This window comes from Diadema antillarum, unplaced genomic scaffold (assembly GCF_040938485.1).
Source record: "Diadema antillarum isolate AM-2024a unplaced genomic scaffold, OU_Dant_1.0 seq00001321_RagTag, whole genome shotgun sequence".
In the NCBI taxonomy this organism is placed as follows: domain Eukaryota; kingdom Metazoa; phylum Echinodermata; class Echinoidea; order Diadematoida; family Diadematidae; genus Diadema; species Diadema antillarum.
The window spans coordinates 131,535-155,409 of NW_027272092.1; the positions used below are offsets into that span (position 1 = coordinate 131,535).

At 39.2% G+C, this 23,875-nt stretch overlaps 1 protein-coding gene across 1 annotated transcript in view; it reads left to right on the forward strand.

The window, feature by feature from the left end:
* LOC139708245 (laminin subunit beta-1-like) overlaps positions 1–22,077 on the forward strand; it is a 45,757-nt gene extending 23,680 nt beyond the window's left edge. The window contains exons 13-28 of the mRNA XM_071620216.1: positions 3,576–3,807; positions 4,206–4,369; positions 5,098–5,322; positions 5,859–6,079; positions 6,805–6,901; positions 7,880–8,071; positions 8,817–8,997; positions 10,517–10,701; positions 11,963–12,198; positions 13,007–13,183; positions 14,459–14,690; positions 15,778–15,898; positions 16,310–16,451; positions 17,582–17,758; positions 18,699–18,855; positions 20,307–22,077. Of these exons, the coding sequence (XP_071476317.1) occupies positions 3,576–3,807; positions 4,206–4,369; positions 5,098–5,322; positions 5,859–6,079; positions 6,805–6,901; positions 7,880–8,071; positions 8,817–8,997; positions 10,517–10,701; positions 11,963–12,198; positions 13,007–13,183; positions 14,459–14,690; positions 15,778–15,898; positions 16,310–16,451; positions 17,582–17,758; positions 18,699–18,855; positions 20,307–20,464 (2,897 nt within the window). The 3' untranslated portion in view covers positions 20,465–22,077. The remainder of the gene's footprint in view (positions 1–3,575; positions 3,808–4,205; positions 4,370–5,097; positions 5,323–5,858; positions 6,080–6,804; positions 6,902–7,879; positions 8,072–8,816; positions 8,998–10,516; positions 10,702–11,962; positions 12,199–13,006; positions 13,184–14,458; positions 14,691–15,777; positions 15,899–16,309; positions 16,452–17,581; positions 17,759–18,698; positions 18,856–20,306) is intronic.
* The last annotated feature ends 1,798 nt before the right edge of the window (positions 22,078–23,875 follow it).

Below are 23,875 nucleotides of genomic sequence, written 5' to 3' on the forward strand. Positions count from 1 at the left end.
GGTTATGTAGATGACCTTGAGTTTAAGATAATCTATGCTGACAGCCTAAACCCTTAAAACAATAGACACATCGGAGATACAAGGGCACCTCCCCTGTCAGAGATTCCTGAAGACAAGAAGTTTTAGTAGAGGCTACTATGTCATCCCGTGAGATTTTCGTGCCAAAATTGATTTTTTTAGCTAACTTTGTCAATTTGGGGGTGCTGAATCCAAAAAACTTTGGTTCCATTTTTTCTGACCACATCTTCAGCCGCCATTTTGAATTTCAAAATGGCCGCCCTAGCAGACTGTATTTTGACCCATATTTCATAAAGTGAGCATTGTAGAAGCTTAAAATTTGGTGTAAAATGCATGGGTGTGATGTCAGACACTCTGATGAATCTTTGTCTGATATTGTGGATTGTTTTGATACAATTTGTAGGCTGCCATTTTGAATTTCAAAATGGCTGCCATAGCAAGCTGTATTTTTACCCATATCTCATAAAGTGAGCATTGTAGAAACCTCAAACTTGGTGCAAAATACATCGTTATAATGCCAGACACTCTGATATATCATTTTCTGATACTGTGGATTGCTTTGTAGAGTTTGTAGGCCGCCATCTTGAAATTCAAAATGGCCGCCACAGCGCTTTTACCCATATCTCAGTTTGCAATTATTGTAGAAGCATCAAATTTTCAAGAATGCACCTGCTTGTGGTGTCCAACGGTCCAGTACAGCTGTTTCCTAATTGTGGATCATTAGATAGGCCACCATGTTGAAATTCAAGATGACCGCCATAGAAAACATAATCATTATACTGTGGTAAGCGCCTTAGATGAATGTGCCAAAATTGTAGTTAGACTGAATTCATTTCCAGTTCACGCAGAATGACAGCCATCTCTCAATTCAAAATAGCCGCCATAATTTCAATATGAAAGGATGAGGTTCTAATAACGTCATCAAGAGATACTGAGGGGCAAAAACTGCGTAAGGGGGGGGGGGGTGGAGGGGACTTACCACAGTCCGATAGTGTGGGCAAGCGTGTAAGCGTTACATCCCGTATAGCAAAAAAAAAAAAAACAAAACAAAACGCTAAAACGGTTCGTTTTTGCCTCTCGGGCAACACGTTATTTTGCGTTGTGGAACCTCGTTAATGATTGTATTTAATCCCAATCAATGAATATTTGTACAAAAGCAAGCATTGATGCAATTGAAGGTGATCTTCAGAAACTTGATGCTGCCTCAAAAGAATGAAGACAAACAAGGAAAAGTCTCGCAATGGCAAGAAATGCTATGGTCACCCTACCAGGCATCCCATTCACAAGCTTGTTTGTTGGCCATAAACTGAAACATTTAATGTTTGCTAGATAATCATATTTCTGGAATAACACAGAATGAAGAAGGAATACGTAGGCTTTTTCCTGATTGCCCTAGAGTGAGTCACCTTCAATTACTAGTATCAAGACTTTCAAGATGCTTACTGCTGTACAGCCAATGATTCTAAAACTACAAAGGAGTAATGATAGCTCAGTTCTGCGGCGCTTGCATCCATCAGAATTCCTCCACAACTTAGAAGATCATCACACGAGGGTAATGTAAGAAATTGTCACTGCCTTGAAGCTGATGAATATGGTGTTTGGCAGTCAGGTATCAGAAACATTCAAGGGAGATACTCTAGAAAGAGATGAAAAGGGCAGTTTTAATGTTCTGTACTAAGAATTTGTATCTGAGAGAATTAGAATATATTAATCTCTGGAATATTGTGAAAAAGGCCAGACATTCAGCTCGTGCAAAAAATACACCATATAAGATTGGATCCAACGTCATTAAGCTTAAGGGATCACCAATTCTTCGTAACATTTCCACTGGTTCTACAGCCTGACAGACCTGACAGAACTAATTCTCCCCTGTGTACAGCTTTAGAGTGCTGTTTCTTTAAAAGCACGTGCAGGGAATGAGCCTAGAAAACATTTAATCATCTAAGTGACTATCCCACGAATTATTAGAGTATATAGGCCTAATATTGTTAGTTCTTACAACCAAATCGTCTAAATGGGGCATTATTCAGTCAATCAGACACAGTTATTAAGAATTTTTTTGAAAGTCATTTGTTTTTAACATCAAAATCCCATGATTTCCCATTCACAAATTTTACCCAAACGCAATGCTTTTAAAGGAACATTTTAAATGGCAGCCTCTTTGAATTTCAACACAACAGTGTACCTACAGGACAGGAAACACTTCCGCTTACGCAATATTCAATGAAGTGATTGATTTATACATGAGTGTTTCACCATGCTTGGGTTTGCAGTTTAAAGATCTTACAGCACCAATTATGGTCGAAATACATCTTGAATTTCAAGAGTGGCGACCAATACAAATTATCCATTAAATACAGAATGTATAGGCCCTATGTGTGTGTGTGTTTTAAAGAATGTACACTGTACACCACCATAAACATTGATATGTCTAAAAGTTGCTTGTAACCAGAGATATTAGCTGGAAAGCAGCCATTTTGGATTTTAAGAAGGCAGCCTTGAAAGTGATCTGAAATTTTAAGGAGGGGAAAAGTGCATCTGAATGTTCAACATCATGAGCCCGGTTTATGCCCGAAATTTGAACTGTCTGTATTTCGTACAACATGAGATATGGGTCAAAATATACATTCTGGTATGGCGGCCATTTTGAATTTCAAGATGGCCACCATTGATATCAAAATGAACCATCGTTTCAGAAAAAGATGTTTCAGAATGTCTGACAACATACGCATGCTTTCTGCACCAAATTAGAACCTTACACAATGCATACGATATGAGATACCGGTTCAATTACATTGTTATGGTAGCCATTTTGAAATTCAAGATGGCCGCTAAGGAAAATGATCCATCACTAAATAAAAGAATGTATATATTAGCATGACTGACATGATATGCATGCTTTTTGCCCCAAATTTATACTCTACATAATGCTTACAACCTGAGATATAGGTAAACATATATTTAGCTATGGCGGCCATTTTGAATTTCAAGATGGCTGCCTAAAAATTGTATCAAAGCTATCTACAATATTAAAAAATGGTGTATCAGAATGTCTGACATCACAAACATGCTTTTTGCATCAAATCTGAACCTTCTATAATGCTCACATTGTGAGAATTGGGTCAAAATACAGTTTGCTATGGCGGCCATTTTGAAATTCAAAATGGCGACTGAAGACGTGGTCGGAAAAAATGGAACCAAAGTTTTTTCGATTCAGCACCCCCAAATTGACCAAGTTAGCTAAAAAAATCAATTTTGGCACGAAAATCTCACGGGACCCAATATATCGACATAGTAGACTGTACTATTTTGAGTTCTGGGTATTCTGACACATAGTTTCAGTTGCAAAGGTTTTTTTTTTTTGTAATAAAAGTGATATCCATTCTTCTTAGATATTAGCATTCTGTAGTGTAAAATGAAGTGTCATGCTAATAACCATTTGTGCCTTCTCTGTCACAACATGAACTTTGAACTCTTTAGTGATAAGTGAAACAGGTGGAATGGAAGGGCAACAACTGGCTAGTAATGTTGGCTCACTCTGTCTCAATCCACCACAGCTTGCAACTGCGATACCACAGGCTCACTGAACGAGTTCTGCAACCAAGTTTCTGGTCAGTGCCAGTGCCGGCCCAACACTTACGGTCAGCAGTGCAACGAGTGTCAGCCGGGCTTCTGGAACTTCCCCAACTGCCAGCGCTGCCGTTGTAACGGCCACGCTGACATCTGCGACCCCCAGACTGGAGAGTGCATTGGTTGCCGTAGCAACACTGCTGGTTTCTACTGTGAAAGGTAAAGGAACTGAAATGTAGGCTTTTTTTCTTTCATTATTAAACTTTTTGATTCATGATTACGCACATACATAATAACCATTACAATCACTTTATGAATTAGTGTTTTTGCTGCAAGATTTAATAGTGATTCAATAATTTCTTAAAAGTTTTCAGATGTTTTTATCATGTAGAATTTTTAGTCAGATTGCAAACTCCCCATCATATACAGGAACAAATGATATTTCTGATTTCTTAATAATCATTAGATATTTGCTGTGATTTTTTTTTTTTCAACTGAGGACCTACAAAAATTTATTATATCATACTCTCTGTAGAATAAATATGTGATTTCTCATCATGTCTTCTCAATGGAGGCCGATAATCTGATATCCATCTTCTTCCCTGACCTGTTCATAGCTGTCAGCGAGGTTACTATGGCGATCCTACTCTTGGCTCCTCCCTGCCGTGCCAGCGCTGCCTGTGTCCGGGCGGGGCTGGTAGCGGCAACCAGTTTGCCGAGACTTGCCAGCTGGATCAGGGCACGCAGACTGTACAGTGTGACTGCTTCAATGGCTACACAGGTGTGCAGCCCTCCTCTCTTAAAGCATTTCTTGGATGGAGAAAGGGGGAGGGGGGAGGGGGAAGGGGGTAGGTGGGCTTGAGAAATTAAGTGAACACTGATATTGCTTTGTCTAGTTATGGCGATAAATTTTTCTACCTACTCACTGCAACAGCAAGTAATCATTTCATCGTATTGGATTTTTGTAATCATATTTTAGATGTTATTATCATTGATTACTTATGTGGAATATGCGATAGAAAGAAAGGAACCCGTTAGCTTTCATTCATTTGAAAAACAAAAACAAAAACCATGATATTACGATTGTCATTAATTTAAGCCTATTCCTCACAACAGCAATGCATTTATTTGAGTTAGTGTGTACTAATGGCATTAGTGTAATAGACATGAACAACCGTGAGCAACCTTACTGCAGTTGAGATTCTTTGGCTGCATGCGTACTAGCAGAGATCAGTGATAAAGTTGTACTGTACACAGTTCGTTATGGGGATTCTCAAGTATATATGAACTGGTCCAGCCTTTACACTCCATAGAATCCCCACGCTACCAAGCCCTTGGTGTGAACTACAAAACCCCACCAACCCACGTACAAAATCCTCATCCCAAGCACTATAAATTCTGAAACTCTGTACCCAGTAGAACCAATTTATAGGTGTTCAGTTTTCAACATTAGCAAAAGTCTGAAAATCATGGGGAAGTGTCATTTAACCATGTCACTACAAACTGCAGGCATCCGGTGTGATCAGTGCGACAACAACTACTTTGGAAACCCCAATGAGCCGGGTGGTGCGTGCAACCTCTGCAACTGCAATGGCAACACCCTAACAAGCAATCCTGGCAACTGCGATGCCAACACAGGCCGTTGCCTACGATGTCTGTACAACACGGCAGGATTCAACTGCGATACCTGTGCGCCTGGATTCTACGGTGATGCCATCCAACGAACCTGCAGAGGTAACCATTGGCCACTTTCTCGGGGATGGTTTGGTCAACACATTAATTTCTGTTATCCAAGGAGTACACTGTATTTGATGTTGTCAACTAGAACCGGCTGAAAAACCACTCTGGCTTAAAACACTAGAAATTAAGTTTTGCTCAGATGATTTCCTGTTTGACTAAGAAATGAATGTTTTGGTTGCATTTTCACTTCCAACAGGTCAGTGAGTGTGCTGAAATCATGATGGGGGAGGGTATTGTTTTCAATTTCAGACTATTAGACCATGCATTTTTCTAGTCTTGTAGTATGGTATGTAGCTTGCATTGACCGAATTCTTGAATGCACCTTTTCTCCGCAGCTTGTTTGCCCCGCCAATTTGATAATAGTGTCCACAAGACTGAACATATTAATCTGGCAGAACCCAAGGATTTAATGAAACTTTGATTGAAGGTAAAGCTGCATCTGTATTGAAGTTGAAATAATTTACGCTGTAGTTTAATTCTCTGTTCACTTATTTTCTGTCTTTTTACTTTGATCTTGTCACTCCCCACAGATTGTGAATGTAACATTCTCGGCACTGACCGCAGCATCTGTGATCTGGACAACAACTGCGGTGTTTGCGACGCTGTGACTGGACAGTGCCCCTGTCTCCCCAACGTCCTCGGACAGAGATGTGACCAGTGCGCTCCCAACCACTGGAAGCTTGCCAGCGGGACAGGCTGTGAGGCGTGCAACTGCTGCTCCTATGGTTCCTATTCCCCACGTTGTGATGAGGTGACTGTTCTAACTAATGTGTGTGTTTATTTTGTAGTTGGAAACTGTGCCCATATGTAAGTTACTTTTTCAGGGTATTCCCCTACTAGGCCAGTCAACTTCATTCACCACTGCTCAGGAGAGCACATCAAAGATAAACAACTACTAATCAGTTGAAAGATGATTGAAATATTTTGTCTTATGGACAAGCTGCTGATCTGCTATATTAGGAACCAGTGGTGACTGTTTTCCAAAAATGGCCAGTTTTATGTGTTTTGTAAAGAAAGTAATTCTCCTGTGAGAGATGTAGGGGCAGTCCTCTTGTTGCGATGAAAAGTTGGACTTTTATTCTGGCATACTTGCAGTCTGTGCAGATTTGTGTACAGTCACCTTTTATTGACATATATCACCTTCAAGATGATAGGCACTCAATTTACCCCTAACATCAGCCATCCCAAAAGCACACCAGGAGTTGGAGTCATGCTGAGGGCCTGTCCAAGCAAAACGACTCCAAAGCTCCATCACATCATCATGTGTCTCACTTTTTCGTGGTTTGGATTGTACACCATGCACATACTAGGCTCCTTCAATACTCTTTGTAGACAAATTGCAGTCCCAGTGCAATATAGCTAGCATTTTATGCTCTGAACAAGATTTGTCCCCCCTTGTACAAGTTTTAACCATTCCTGTGTAAAGGTTCATCTGTAGCAGGTAATTTTAGGGCAAACCTATGATTGTGCTTTCAGTATACTGGTCAGTGTTCCTGCCTACCAGGCTTTGGTGGAAAGGAGTGCTGTGATTGCGAGGCTAACTACTGGGGTGACCCACGGGTCGGTTGCACAGGTATGTTTCTGTAGCAGGCCATCAAAATTTCATAGTTTTGTATCCCTGACATGATGTGGTTGTAAATGAAATGTTCACTCAGTTTAGTTGTCTTTGTTTGATTTCTATATCTGTTGTATTTGCTTACCTGTATAAACAAATATATATATACAGTACTCTCCGCATTATCGGGTAGGCTCGGGCAAAGCGTTTCTTACCCGATTAAGCGGAGTACCCGATTAACAGAAGAACGCGTCTCTTTCACATTTGACACACACAATGCGTATGTACATGCATTGTACACTGCACCGAACACCTACAGTGTATGCTTAACACGCGTGCTTGCACGGCACATTGTACATACCTTACACTTGCTCAGTCAGGAGCAATAATTTACACTCTTTTTATGGACAAATATGTCTTCATAAAACTTTGTGGTTCGACTATAGACTCCTCGCTAACGTGGAAAGTTTGACATTCATGATTTCTTAAAGTGTTATATCTGTGATACAATGTGGGTAGAAAGTAGATATGAAGAAAATCATTTACCCATTTATGCGGAGAGGCAACCCGATTATCAGGTAATTTTGATGTGCATTGGAACTGACTTTGACATTTCTACCCAATTAAACGGAGTACCCGTTTAAGCGATACTCGATTACGCGGAGAGTACTGTATATATATATGTATATTTTGTAAATGTACTTTCTATATGTCCGCATTAGGGCTTTTTCACCCAGTCTAGCATATAAGATGGGCATATCCCATTGTACTTTCCATTCTGAAATGATTTTGATTGTTTTCATTTTAATATCAAGGCATAATTGTCTGTGCTCTAGAAAATACCAGTTCTTTAAAAAGAAATGCAACAACAAATGTTTGAAAGCTTGTATACTATTGTGTGAAAAATGCTGTAATAAAAATCAAAGCTCATACTTTATTGCACCTTTGTTGATGTGGTAAGCAGTAAATTTAATTGTTATATGTCTGCTCTCGCAGAGTGTGACTGCGACGCGCAGGGATCGGCCACTTCCCAATGTGAGCGGGCCACCGGCCAGTGTGTCTGTCTGCCCGGAGTCACTGGCTACCGCTGCGACCAGTGTGCCCGCGGCACGACGGGAGAGCTGCCCCGCTGCGAACCCTGTGGAGAGTGCTTCGATGACTGGGACAGGACGGTCCAAAATCTCAGGAGTGAGTCAACTTTCTCACATGATTTATTTACCTTCTCTTCTCTTGGATATGATTTCAAGTGTTTTCACTTGATTGTGATTTGTATGTCTATTTCTGTGTACATGTTTTTCTGTGAAAAAAATATGAGTCATTCAACCTCAAATCCTATTCTTTGATACCTCCTCATTAGTTATTGGTGTACAAATATTGCACATTACAGAGGACATTAGTGAGAATCATCTACCCAATAGTAGTTTAGAACAATGTGTGTTGGACTGTGCAAAAGTTAAGGGGGGTGGATATATTTATTAATGACCAACCAAGTAATATGCATTATTTGTTTTGTGAAATGGTAATATTGAGTTCTCGTGAGATTCCTAAGCCAGTATGTACCAGCTCCAACCTAACTGATCTTCACACAGAAATGAATGCATTGATTTTGTAATGCTCGGGCAATGCAACCAGGTGCAGATGAGTGGCCGTTAGTACCAGTCATTAGTATATTAGCACCCAGTGAAGAGTAAAGTAAGGCTTTTAGTCAACATGAAAGAGTGTTTGTGGTCAGGTTATAGCTCTCAGCCAGTCATTTTATTAGGATCCATATCACCGTTCTATGATAGGTTTAACACATATGACTACAGACTACTTCACTTCACAGTCATCCAGTGTACACCTGTAGACAAACTAAAGCCAGGATGTGTGTACTAAAAAAAAAAAATGATATGTAATTAGATCACATTGTTTATCTTTTTTTTTTCTGTTGTAGATCAAACTGACTCCCTCATTGAACTTGCTCGCAAGATCAAAGTCAATGGATCGACCAGCGCTTATGATGAGGAATTTGAACGCCTGGAAGCCAGAGTAATGTATGCGGAAACCCTCATTGGAATGCCCTCGGTTACAGAGGACGACGTCGACAACATTCAGAGGGAACTCGATGACATCAGGTAAAGGATACAGACTTAACTGTCATTACTTTGATCAAGGTGCTATAAAGTAACTGCTTTCTTAGAAGTGGTGAAATTTCACACAGTTGTGTCCACAGATTTGGAAGTGGTACAATAGAATGAAAGACATTGAATCCCAAAGATGTATCCTTGTATTCTAAGATTTAGGTTGAAAGCAGAAAGAAACTTGTTGGGATTATCCAGATCTCCTTCATACATTTCCAGAAATGCAGTACACTACTTTGAATAATGATTTCCAGTGTCATACTTCTCCTTATTGTCGCTGTTTGTCTGACTTGATACACTGTCCTCCACCAAATCTCCTGGCAAACCAATTTCATTATCGTTTACAAGATATGTAATAATCTTGCTCCATCTTACCTTAAAGACTGAATTTCTTTCCGCTCCTCCACTTCAACCCATTCTCTTCATTCTTCCTCCACTCTCCAACTATCACATGGTCCCCGCACCTGCACCCGCTATGGTGATAGGGCTTTTTCTGTTATTTCCCCGTCTCTCTGGAATAAACTTCCTCTCCATATTCGTAATACTGATAACGTTGATAAGTTCAAGTCATTGTTGAAAACTTATCTGTTTACTCAACTTTAATTATGTTGTTTTGCTGCTGCATGTTATATCATAATACGTATATTTACATAATGCTGTATTTTATTTTAATGTCATACTTTTTTTTTTTTGATCGATGCGCTTAGAAACATCAGTATTAAGCGCTATATAAATGTTATTCATTATCATTATCATTATCATTGACTGATGTAAATTCTCATTCATCCAGTCAAAGTACAAGATTAATAATTAGTTGAATCAAAAAACTGGAAAACAGACTCACTGTTGCGGCGTTTCGCCAATTATCAATTGGCCTCTTTGGGCGAATGATGCTCCTGATGATGGAATGGCCCCTAAATTGTGCGAGATTGTGCAGAGCGCACTGGCAGTATACACACACATCAACTCTAGCAAACACTCTTTCAACACCAATGAGGTGATCATACTGGATAGAGAATCCAAATGGTTTGAGAGGGGCATTAAGAAAGCCATCTGGGAAAGAGTGGAGAGACCCACACTTAACAAGAGAGGAGGTCTCCGTTTCAATTTATTACACGCCTGGGACCTGGTCATTTGCAACAACCCAAGCTGTCTTTTGCTCTGCACGATCTCGCACTATTTAAGGGCCGTTCCATCATCTGGAGCATCATTCGCCCAAAGAAGCCAACTGATGATTGGTGAAACTTCGCAACAGTGAGTTTGTTTTCCAGTTTTTTTGATTCAACAAATTTCATTATTATTCCTACACTTTTTAATGATCTGCTCTGTGGCCTTTGTTTTTAAGGAATACTTTGATTCCATCTTCTGATAGGTTTGGCTAGTGATAAAAGGTCAGCAGGATTTCCATTATATTCATGTATGATGTTTGTCAGTGGAACAGACATGTAGACAAGGGCTGTCTCCATCATGTATAAGTGGGCTCATAATCATTGATACTTACCATCACTTGCAGGGCAACTCTTAATGATTATGCCAACAAGATTCGCACCCTGGACGCCGACCAGACCCGCACCCGCGGCCAAATCAATCGCGCCCACCGCGAGCTGGACGAGCTTGAGAAGGAATCTCAGGAACTCCGCGCAGATGCTGAGAGACTGGAGAATGAGATATTTGATTTGGAGGCAGCAAATGTGGAGGGTGCGTCACTTCTGTATGTCGTGAAGAATAATTGATTGTAAACAACCTCCAGACTCCAATTCACGAAGTTCTTCCGTCGAGATGTTTTCATTGCAACTGATTGACAAATTGCCCTACATCGACGTAAATAAGCACTGAATTGATCAGTGTTTTAGTAGTAGCCATGATAAAAAAAATCATGAGCGTACGTACTCGAGCAGGATTTGAACCTATCAGGAGGTCCTATAGGTTCAAATCCTGCTGAGTACGTACGCCCATGATTTTTTATCATGGCTACTACTAAAACACTGATCAATTCAGTGCTTATTTACGTCGATGTAGGGCAATTTGTCAATCAGTTGCAACCTCCAGACTGTTGCCAAAATGTCATTTTAGAATTCAGTAGTCACTTGATGTTCAGTCAGGGAGCTGTTGATAATTGTAGACAGGATAATAAATGATAAAGGGACAGTATAGTATTGGTGGAGATGCAGAATGGGCTTTTAACTTTTTGCAAGATACCACGATACAACTTATGAAATAGTACAGAGCATGCCATTCTAAGAGGAATTCAAAGTTTATTTGATGAAAATCGGTTTTGCAATGGCTGAGACATCTAAAAACAAAGTATTAAAATAAAGTGATGTGGGTCCCAATTTTTATTAGAATTGCTCTTTATGGATATCTCAACCATTTCAAAACCAATTTTCATCAAATAAACATTGAATTCCTCATGGAATTGCATGCTATTTCACATTTCATAAGAGGTTTCTCAGTATTTTGACAAGAAATATTAGAAACTTGAAGTTAGGTCTTGACCAAAACTATACAATCCTTTTTTTAAAAAATATATCATGCAGTGCAAGTGTTCTTTTAGCTTTAAGAGCAAATCCTTTTTGTTTGTGATGGACCATTCCTGCTTTACACAGGCAGAGTTGAAACCTGTTTGTTTTAGATGAGGAAAACCTCTCTCAATGCCACATGGACTACTTTGATAGCAAGTAATGGTGGATGGTATGTTCAAAGGGCACGCACTGAAGTATCAGTGAAATGAAGGCACTCTAAAACAAGAAACATTCATGGCTAGAAACTTTTGAAATTTGGAGTTGACAGCCTTTATAGCGAATCACCACTGGCATACAATGCATTTTGTAATCGAATCACAAATCTTTGCTCATTTTGAAATTATGCAAAAGTTTCATGCTCATGCAAATTATCTGGTTTTGCAGTGTATGTCTGCCAGATAGCAATTACCTTTGTTCCATCTCTGTCCCCCACCCAGGTGCCTTCAACAGCATCCTGCAGAGTCAGAACAGGTCTCGTGAGGCCCAGGGCCAGGCTGACGCGGCTGGGGGTGTGGTGGACCAATCAGAAGCCATCCGGCAGCAGGTGGAGGACCTGATTGGCCAGCGCAATGCGGCGCTGCAGCAGGAACGCGATGCCTACCTCAACAGACTGGACAATGTGGAAAACCAGCTTCTGGGGCTAGAGGGCCAACTGGCTACCATCAATGAGCAGGTGACATATAATAATGTTCTCTATTTATTTATCGGGGGGGGGGGGGGGAGCAAACAGGATAGACATTCCCGCTCAAGAGCAAAAGGCATTCATCACCACAGTCACTTTTTGAAACTTCATGGTTCCAGAGGTTCATAAGTTCCAAAAGCTTACCCGTACACAAAGACGGAAATTCTCCAAAACTTCATGTGATACCTAGATACATCTGTTTTGAAGGAATACTATACTGTGCTAGCAGTGTAGAAGAATCAGGGGTGACAGGCCACAGGTTATGGTGAGACGTCTTAAGAAAATAAGTTGAAGTGCCAATCCTGGCCATGAATTCCACTAGGTAAGCTAAATATTAATATCATGAATTGTAGTGAATGAAAGAAAATGAGTGAAATAGGAAAAATGATGGTAATAATTAAAAGATTAAAAAAAAAAGTTAAATATTTCCTTTCTGCATGGAGGGTTCAAAGGTCAATTAAGATATGGGCCTCGTGCATAATATCCTGAGCCACATTGTGCATTATTCATTTGGTCATGAATAGACTCACTACCATGCATTATTTGTTTATTACACTGATGAGTGGGCGAGTGATGCTGACCCCTCATGGTCTGACCAAGGTGACCAGCAGTAGTCAACAAACGGTATCAACCAGGCACATTGTGCCATATTCTTGAATGAATGAATGAAACTCTGGTGAAGCAGTATGGGAAACATTGCACAAGGCTTGACCATAACTGGAGTGGACGGTCAAGGGGTAATACTACAGTATATGTGTAGGCGTGCTCTTTCACTCTCGCTCTCTGTCCATCTTGCCAGGTGTGTGGTTCCCCAGGGGACTCCTGTGATATCTGTGGAGGGGCTGGCTGCGGACAGTGTGGTGGACTGAGCTGTGATGGCGCTGTGCAGAAGGCGGAGGAGGCCCTCAGGAGGGCGTCAGAGGCAGATGGAAAGCTGGACAACAAGAAGGAAGAGGCCGACAGCTTGCTGGAAGAGGTACGAAGTTGAATGGCAAATGTAGTCCTTATATGCCTGCAGAACTGTGAACTTTGTCTTAAAAATGTAGATTTATGCATGAGAAATGTGTAAAAGAACACCCTAATAGCACAATTTTAGTTGTAACAACAAAAAGGTGAAATGCTGTAAAAGTGGATATTTTCGCGCAACTAATTTTTGTGAGAAGAATTTCGCATGTTTTTAATTCCGCAGAATCCAGACATTAGGTACGGGAATATACGGCAAGCAAAAATGTTCGCATGCTTTTATTTTCGTGCTAGTTTGTGGTTTCTCGAAATGTGCGAAAACTTCAACATTATGAACATTTCCACTTTTACAGTATTTACTTAAAAATTTTCTGAAAGTGTGACAGTCTCAAAGCATACATGGTCTTGGTTGCTACAATGTGGCACCAATTTTTTAATAATCAACAAATCGGGCTAGGCATTATCCACCTATCTTCAATGCAAGAGTGCATAAAGCTTTTTGGAAAATATGACTGCTAAGGCACGATAGATCATCACAAACCATTTCATCTATCCACTAGTAAGTGGGGAGGACACTTCAGTAATGAAGGTCATATATTATGCATGTGATCAAAATCACATTACATTCTTGATATCAAAATACTCCAAAACAAAAACCATTTTTTGAAAGTGTCATACTGCACCATGAACAAGACAATACATTTCACATCATTACCATAGGAGCCAAATTCCATCAGTCTTCATCTCCCATCTTTACTCAAAATGTGGTATGTCATTATAAACACTGATGAATACAAAAAGGACAAATTTGCAAAGTATGTGAGTAAATTGTAGAAATATGCATACAAAGTTGTAGGTTGCAAATTGGGCAGCATATTTTGATATTTCCTTTTTTTCTGTATTTTGATGGAATAATGTGAATATCAATCAGAGTGTGCAGCATACGTGAATGACTTATGTCTTTAAGAATTTATAGATACATGCAGGAAAGCAAGGACCTAGACTGCTGTTTTTTCTGGACCATAAGCATTTTCATTGAATCTTCAACTGTGTACGAGTGAAGTGATTACTCTAAGGAGCACTTTGCAGGGTGCAGAAAATTCCATCTTTCATGCAACCTTATACCACTTGTATCAGTGAACTGTGGTGGAAAGAGGTAATTAAAAAAACAAAACAAAAACAACAGTAATAATTTCTTTACTTGTATATTGAACTTGCCTTGTCAGTGTTGTCAGAGTGGTAAATTATCCCAACTCCTGCTGACTGTAGTAAATGGTGTCCTCTCCAGATGATGCAAGCCAAGGACCAGACTGGTGCCGCCCTGGACGACGCCCAGAGGGCGTATGATGCTGCCCTCATGGCCAAGCAGGAGGCCGAGGGAGGCCAGACAGACCTCAAGGACCTCATCAACAACATCACCTACTTCCTGGGGCGGGCCAGGGCGGAGCCCGACAGCGTTCGTCTCCTTGTCAATCAGACACTCGACACCAAGATATCCCTCTCTCCCGAGGAAATTGCAAGTGAGTGGTGTTTGAGTTGGCTACCGGCAGTAAGATATGATATCAACTTTAAAATTTGCAGTTTCCCTGATTGTACATGAGACAGTACATGACCATGTAATAATGATAATGATAATGGTAATGGTACCACTGCTACTACTACAACTACTACTACTACTACTAGTATTAATAATTATTAATGATAATGATGATAATAACAATACATGAATAAATAAATGATGCTTGAGCTGTGTATGATATCATCTGTTTTGATGTCAATATTATCTGGGACATATTATTTTTAATAGAGCCCTTTTTTATAAACAACAACCATATGAGGCACCTTGCAAAATGAAGTAGCAGAAGTGAGATATGACATCATCTTTAAAATTTGCGGAATTTCACTGATTCTGACCGAAGGCGGCTCCATACAAAATGAACTACAAATCTCTCCCATATCTGTTGAGAAAACTGGAATGCATTCTGCCCTCATTGAGACATGTGGATGATTTCAGCCGTGCATCCTTACCTGCTTTGATAGTTGAATTTCAAAAACCTGACATCCTATACAATTTAATTGCCAGTTTTGAAATCACAGGAGTTATGGTATGGCTGTACAGTGCTTCTCAAATAACTTTATACCAACTGTTGGCCCTCATGTGTCGAAATGCTGTAAATGTCAATGGCAGGTTGAAAAAAAAAGGCAACTGATTGGTGCTAACATTATCAAGTATGTGGTTGTAGAGAAAAAGAAAAGAACATCGAGACTCGGTAGCATTGTTAATTTGACATGATTCCTGGTCAAAATCATCTGTTGATTAACCTTTCATGACTGTCAGATTGTGTGCCAAATGTCTGACCCTCCTCGAAGCATACCAAGAACAATAGCAAAATGATCTGCAAAAAATACATTCCTTCTGTCAATCAGATGACAATAGTTGAAGTCCATGACTGTGTGTGTTTTTTATTGTTGTCTTTATTTTCATTCCTCAAGAGGATGGACCTTACATGTGTCCTAAAAGCTTTTCTCATCTCCACAAGGTGTCTGTGGTGTTATTGTTGTTTATCAAAGTCATATCATGATTGGTATCACTTGCTGTCTCTTCAGACCTGTCTCGACAAATCGAGGAAATCATTAGAACTTTGCTGAACATTGACGAGATCATCAATGCTACGCGTGATGACCTCCAAAGGGTCAACGACCTCAAGGACCGAGCTGACCGGGCCAGGTAAGACTAGATGGTGTGACTGCCTACTCTCCGATAGGCAGCCGTCTGTTCTCTATCGACAAAAATAACAGCTCTCTGTAATTAATACTGTAGTTGTCAATTTGATGATGCTCAGTGAAGCATAATTATTCTTTATTTTTCAAAGGAGATTCTAATATGCTATTAAATAGAAATGTGCCAAACTTTATCACACTTTAGATGGAATCTTATGGGCACTTTGGATATGCATTGATATCTGGTGAGAGTATGAGTATAATAATAATAATAATAATAATAATAATAATGATGATGATGATGATGATGATGATGATAATGATAATAATGATAATAGTAATGATAATAATAATGATGATGATGATGATGATGATGATAATGATAATAATAATAATATTTTCTTTGTGTTGAATGCAGAGCATTTGCTGAATCAGTGCTAGATTCGGCTGAAAGTGTGTCCAGGGCCCTACAACAAGCCGAGGATGCCCAGGACACTGCTGGTCAGGCCATTGATGCGGCCAAGCAGGACATCAGAGAGGCAGATGAGGCTTTGGTGCAGGTAAGTCACTTTTATCACACTCCTGGTGAAAAAGGCCACTTGCTCAGTGATTTAGATTGATTCCGCATGGCTAACATTACTGTAGTCATCCAATACAAAGGCGGTGATCAGCTTTGTAAGTATACAGTGACATGCAGACAAAATATAGAATGGCCTCACTTTAAAAGTGACTTTTTTCAGACTTTTTTTTCCCTTTGTGCATTAGCTTATTTTTCTATTTGACATTCTGTACATGAGGGGCCCACATTCCACAAGCTTTGTCTTTTTAGTTGGTCCCTCCATTTTTGTGAAGTTTGCGTAGTGTTATTTCGTCTTTATCACTTCAGTTCTCTTGACAACATATTATTACTACAAGGTTCCACAATTATATTCTTCTCACTTTACTTTGTTTTGCTTATGCAACTTTATTCTCTGTTACCAAAGAAAGTGAAATATCTATGTTATTTTCGAGAAATGAAATGAAATTTTAATTGAATTGAATTGAAAAGTGTTAATCTTATGCTAGTCACGATGTTGTGGATAAACTAGTGAAGGAAAGCAACATCCCCCCCCCCCCCCCCCCCGGCATCCTGTGACATATGACTCGGTTGTATTTATTAATGTCCATGTCGAATGTGATGTGTGAATTGTATTGAAACATCATGTTGGTAAGAAGCAGAGTGTCCCTGCACTGACTTCCTGTAAAGAGAAGAGCAGCTTTGTTTACATTTCACATGCAGAAGTGGATGATCACCACAAGTTATAATATAAAAAAATCTTCCCTCTGGGCTAAGGGAGTTAATGTTCATGTTGTCAGAGTTGAGATGATTGAATACCTCCAAAGCCATGTTTTCTGTGGAGCAAAGCAAAACATTACTTACAGTTGATGCACCAGCATAGAAATCTGCCTCATGGTGTATTGAGTGCACGAAGAAAAAATAAATGGGACTCCACATCATTCTAATGTATAGTAGTGCACTGTCATTATTCTAGTTACAACCAAGTTAAAATTCAAGTCTGATGGTTATTATCCATATATCTTTTTTACGCTTCATTTGTTTGGTTAAAACAAAATTTCGATATGATAAAAGAAAATTGCTGCTTCCAAGAACTTCGTTATTGACGGGTGTCGACTGTATTCCCCTGTTCAGATCGAGTCTGAGGCGGATGACGCCATGGAGAAGTCAGAGAGTGCCCTCAACAAGATTGATGACATGAGGCGGCAGCTCGGTGAGGTGCAGATTAAGGTCACAGGCAACAGGGACAAGGTTCGGGAAGCCGTGAACTTGGCCCAGATGGCTGAACAACAGGCCCAAGAAGCTGCTCAGGTGAGAATTAAGGCCCCCAAAACCTTCAAGAAGGGAAAAAAAGAAATAAAAATTTGATTGCCCGACTTCAAAACTCTGAACCACATCACTTTGTTGAAAGCGACAGTCCAAGAGACTGTAGATAAAGGGAAGGGATGCCATGCAGCATGGTAAGAGCAAATGAAAGTTTCTCATCACATTAATGATATCAGCTTATAAGAAGTGGACCTGTGGAGGAAGATAAAGATGTTTTACAGATGACAGTTTCCTGCCCCCTGTAGTATGATACATTTAAAATTGCTTATTGTAGCTAGGGAAACATGGCCTCTATGGATAGGTAAACAACCATATGATTTCTTCACGTTTAATGTATCAAGATATATATTCCATGTGCATGCGTTCCTTGCACATATGAAAATAAAAGAATGCTCCTGAATATCACTGAATCAGGCAAGTTCAAAAATGTAGTGTTTAAATCTGTTTGCTTCAAAAGATTGCGCAGGTAGAACAAAAGACCATTATGTGAGACACAAAAAGTCTGGTTTAGATCATACCAACCAATTATTGTGCTGACAGACAGATTAGAACCCACTGTCAGTGGCCACTGTTCACAGTGAAATGGCACCCTCTGGAGATAGATTCGGAGGCCACTGGCCATTTTAAACTGGGGAAAGTTAGACGCAATGTCTGCAACACATATTCCTCTTATGGAAGTGTGTAGTGCATGGCAGTGACATAGTGTATGTCTGCATGACAGTGACTTTAAGCGTTAGTGTAGGGATTTGTACTTTGTACAGGGTGTTTGTTTATTATGTATTATGAAATTTATGTATTCAATTTCTGTAAAATATTTATACATGTTTGTTTCTGTTGGAAAAGAAAAAATTAATGAATGAATGACAATTGAATGAATGAGTGGCCACGTAAAGCATCCTCTTTCCCGTCTGGCTGTGAACTGCAGAACGTGGACGCCACGGAGGAGGAATTCAACCAGACGGCTGAGCTGGTCAAGCTGAAGGTCGCCGAGGTGGATGGTGCTCGTGACAGGGCCGCCACGCTTCGCGACCAGGTGGCTGAATTGGAGCGGCAGATTACGAGGGATGTCAATGAACTTGAGGGTAAGATTGTTTAACTGCACATATCAACTATCTGTCTATGCGAGGAAGCCGCTTCTGCATGTGCAAAATAATGCCCCTTTTTAAGACATGCATAATTTAGTTGTGTGAGCACGTTTACAAGGAAAAACAAGTCAAGCATGCGGAGCTGAGACAAATTTAAGAATGACTCTCAATCTGCTTCCCAAGTAGTCCCATCAAACTCTTACCTCAGAAGTTCCGAGAGTTCAGCAAAATATTTCCAAGCAATGATTTGTGTCACAGAGGGACTTCTCATAGCAAATTTATGCAGGAGAACTGTACAAATGTTTGTTGCCAGTTAGCTGCTTAGAATGGTTAGATGACTCCTGTTTGTACACCTGTGCCATGGATGATTAATGGAGACATCTGTATTTGTTTTATTTTCCTTCTCAGTATTCCATATTGAATTGCTCTCTGTTTCTTTGACTGTGTAAGACTAGTCTCTTCTGATCTGGTGGCCAAAATAACAGATTATGAGTTTTTGCTTGGTATATGCCAAAACAATCCACTCATTACCTGAGATGTTAAGTAATTTTCCAGGCAAGAAACTGGATTTGTCATAGACACGGTGATACCAGTGGTATCTTTGTAGTACAGTACATTCCCTCTATAACAATTCCTTGGGACCAGCGGTTTCCTTTCGTTATATTGAAATTTTATTATAGCCGAACAGTAAAGTATGCAAAGATATTTAGACGATAACTTGTGGACCTGAATTTTTACTTCGTTGTAAGTAGAATTTCATTATAAACATGTTAATTATATTGGGAGTATGCTGTATAGAAAATAGTTTAGTAAATTTTGAGTTGTAATTTTTCTTGACATAATGCACATTGAGGAGGATGTATTGTGCCATATTTTGCTGATGATGTTTATCTCGGAGATTCTCAAAAAATGAGGGAGGATGAATACGAATGAATATCTAAAGGAAGAGTCTGTGAAAAGATGCATTCATTTTGTCTAGAAGGGGAGGGGGGAGGGGATATACAGATACTTTTGAATTCAAATCAGTTCAATAGTTTGTTTATTTCCATCATAAAAAGAAAGAAAAAAAAAGAAAACATGATTCAAAGGGGTACAAGTTGTCGTCTTGTCTTTCATTCATCTGATATTAAGAACAGTTTTTTTTTTTTCGAATACAATATAAAATATATGCACAAATGATGTAATTAAAGAAAAACAAAAACAAAACAATGCACACTTTGTCATGGTAACAGAAACAAGTAAGTAATCATAACGATGGAAAACAGTGTTCCACTATCAAAAAGCGAAGCTTGTAAGACCTGGAACACTGCAAACAAAAATGCTTAGTGTCCTCTTGAGTTCCTTTGTAGAATGATCTTTCTGCACCACTGACCTGAAGGAAATTTCTCATATTTTGAGACCATGTTTTTTGGTTAAATATATATAATGTTTCTTTCTCCACTCTACAGGTTTGCAAAACACATTCAACACCAACGGCGTTACGCTGCAGAACCTGACGGGCGAAATCAATGCACTGAATATGAAAATGATGGAGATTTTAGAAGATATACAAACCAAGGCTGTAGAGTACAGGACCTGTAAAGAGCAGCCAGTTGCAGCTCCATAATTAGATTTGCTCAAGAGGAATTTCCAGGTACCTTAGCAACAGTCTCCACTAGAAAAGAGAGAGAGAAAATAAAAAAATGATACAAGAACAGAAGGATTGTCAGGAACAACTGGGGCAGGTATTGTTTATAGTCACCAGAAATGTCTATGTAGATAGCATATCTGTGAGAATCAGTTTTACAAATGGGGGTCTCTCAACGTGGACTTGAAATCTGATATCACACGACATACTTAGCAGTATGCATATGTGAACAGTCATTACTCTTCAGGCAATTTTTTTCAAGTGGCTTTTAAAATTTAAAGAGTGTGAGGAACGATCATGTAGCTGCATTCGGTTACTCTTTAAAACGCACATTCAGAGATTATGATGTGTATGGATGTTGGGATACCACTCAGTTCAACTCAATCTTTCAGAAGCTCTTAAAGTTGTTCTCACAGTAGTCTGCTACCTTGTGTATTCCATGGTGCTTCACTCTTTAAGATAAGCATTCGGCTTTCAGCTGCTTAGTGAAAAACTTCGTCCATTGGTTTTGTATTGAGGGCAGGTCCGTGGCACATATTTAAGTGTGCTATGCATTGCAGCTTGGTGCCTTTACCTTCCACAGACAACGTACTCATCATGTCTTATGGCAAGAGGCTAAGTTGTACAGTTTGCACTATTTTATACAAGACTTTGTATTTTTATATCAATCTGGCACTTCGCCATATTCGAATGTGATACAGCCACACCTGGTTAAGATTGTTGGCTGCGCATTCAGCTGTACAGGAATTCATGAAGCTTGGAACAACAATTTTTAAGGCTGTAAATTATTTCATGATGGTGCTGACTTCATAAGATTATATTCTTTTTTTTTCTTCAATATGAAAAACTTTTTTTTCATAAACAAGTGTTTTTTCACGCAACTCAGTGTGTCATGCACTGCAGAGATATTTAAGACTATTTAAAGCACATTCATTGCGAAGATATATGGTAATGATTATATGTTTGCTTCTTATGCTTGAGTTGAGATCAAATGCTTGTTGATGACTTTCCTGAGTATTATGTTCAGTTACTTGAAAACTAAGACGTATATTGAGCCAGACTACATAGAATCCGAGTCAAGCAGTTTTGCTTAGTGGCTGTTAATTACTAGTACAGTTTTCTTGAAGTAGAAACCCACAAGTATTATATGTAATGTTCTAATTTACTTCATCAAGCAGTTAGTGTCCATGCATATCGTAAATAAATGTCGCACTGCTATGTATACAATCTGACAAAATTTATTTAATCTGTAGGTAAATGCTACGTGCATCTGTCCATTTTTTGTATAGCTCTGTTTAATCCACTTCGGAACACAATGATATCATGTTCAAAAAGCCAGATGACTCTATTTGTACTTTTATGTATTATTTGGTATGAATATGATTGGGTGCTTCATAAGTTTTAATGTAGCTTTTGTTTACTTACTTGTTTATATTTGTGTTTTCTATTTATGTTTGAATTTAGCATGTAGGTTATCGATTTGACAGGAATTTTTTAGATGTTTCTACCTGTGGTTTCCCATATACACCACAGAATGCAAAGACACACTCACAGATTTATATGAAGAAGATTAAAGTGAGCTCAAGTCAAAGAGGAGGAAAATATAAACTCATTTTGCAAATCATATGATGCTCCAGTATTCAGGTGATGCTTCTTGAACGAAACTCCATAGATACATTGCTTCTCATGTGATAACTTTCAATACAGCATCCTATTTCTTATCTGTTTGAGAGTTAAAAAAAAACAAACACATCATTGACGTCCTTGAAATATATCTATTTATACAATAATATTTGTGCTGGTGGGTATGTACATCGTAATGTTGACCACGCCCCAGTAGTGCACAGTTTATGCTTTGAAAAGAAAAACACACAATCCATTTTGCATTGTGTGTGATCAGATCATTTCAAATATACTGTGCTGCCACATTTGGCAAAGCTATTATGTCCAGTGAACACTTACAAACACTGTCCCAATCATTTTATTTATATATACCTGAGTTATTGAGGATATACACCCATCATTTTAGTCCAAGGGATCATGTGTCTGCCATCCGTTACCATGGCAGAAATCTAGTCTGGGCTTTCATGTCTACATGTGGCAATTGTTCTATCTTGTCACCATTTTTCTATATTCACTATGCAAAACTATATAACATAGCACTGTTTTTTAACCCGTTTAACATGTGTACGTGGCGTATATTTTAATAAAAACAGTCCCCTCTTGTGTAAATAATATCTGCCCCTTGTCAAGTGTGGATTTGTTCAACAACCCTTTTTGTTTTGATTGTATATATATCTATAGTGAAAACTTTGAGCAAAGAAAATGGGTTTCATCGGGATTCGAACCCGAGACCTCCGGATTACTAGACTGGTGCTCTACGGACTGAGCTAATGAAAGCCCTAGTGCGGTCGTCCCAGAACCCTTAATTCTCTTTGCTCGTGTGGTCAGAAGCTTTAGTGTGTGTATGTGTGCCACACACACATTAACCTGACATAAACCCAAAGGATGTAAATCAACTTTGGGATAAATGCGAGGGATTGCTGAAGCAATCCAGCCCTTTTCATATTTTGTAATATATATTGAAACAAAGAAAGGGAAAACTCACCAGAAACAAATGATATATAATCATAGTGAAAACTTTGAACGTAGTGAATAGCAAATGTGCATGGTATGAGATATCTATCTTTATATATATATATATATATATATATATATATATATATATATATATATATATATTTATATATATATATATACTAGATATGAGAAAGGAAGGAGAAATCAGTGCGTAGCTTTTGACATCATTATTATACCCCCGCCAAACGAAGTTTGAAGGGGGTATATAGGAATCAGCGGACGGTCGGTCGGGCGGTCGGTCGGGCGGGCGGTCGGTCCGTTGCAAATCTTGCGTCGCGAACTACTTCCTCAGTTTTCAACCGATTCCCATAAAACTTGGCACAGATGTGTGCCTTGGGTTGTAGATGTGCAAGACGTATTTTTTGACAGTACCCAAAAGTACGTTGCCATGGTAACGGCATATTATGGGCAAAAATGGGTACAAATCTTGCGTCGCGAACTCCTCCCACAGTTTTTGATCAATTTTTATGAAATTAGGTACAGATGTTCATCTGAATATGTTAATGTGCAAGACACATATTTCCGCAGTGGCAAAAAGTGCGTTGCCATGGTAACGGCATGTTATTGGTAAAATATAGGGCAAAATGCTTCATGGCAAAACTGCTTCATCAGTGTTCTTCCAGTTCTCATGGAATTCATATTGAATGTTTGTCTCAGGATATAGGTCAGCATGACACATTTCTTGACAGTGACAAAAAGTATGTTGCCATGGTAGCAGCTCACATATTATGAGCCAAAATGATGGAAAAA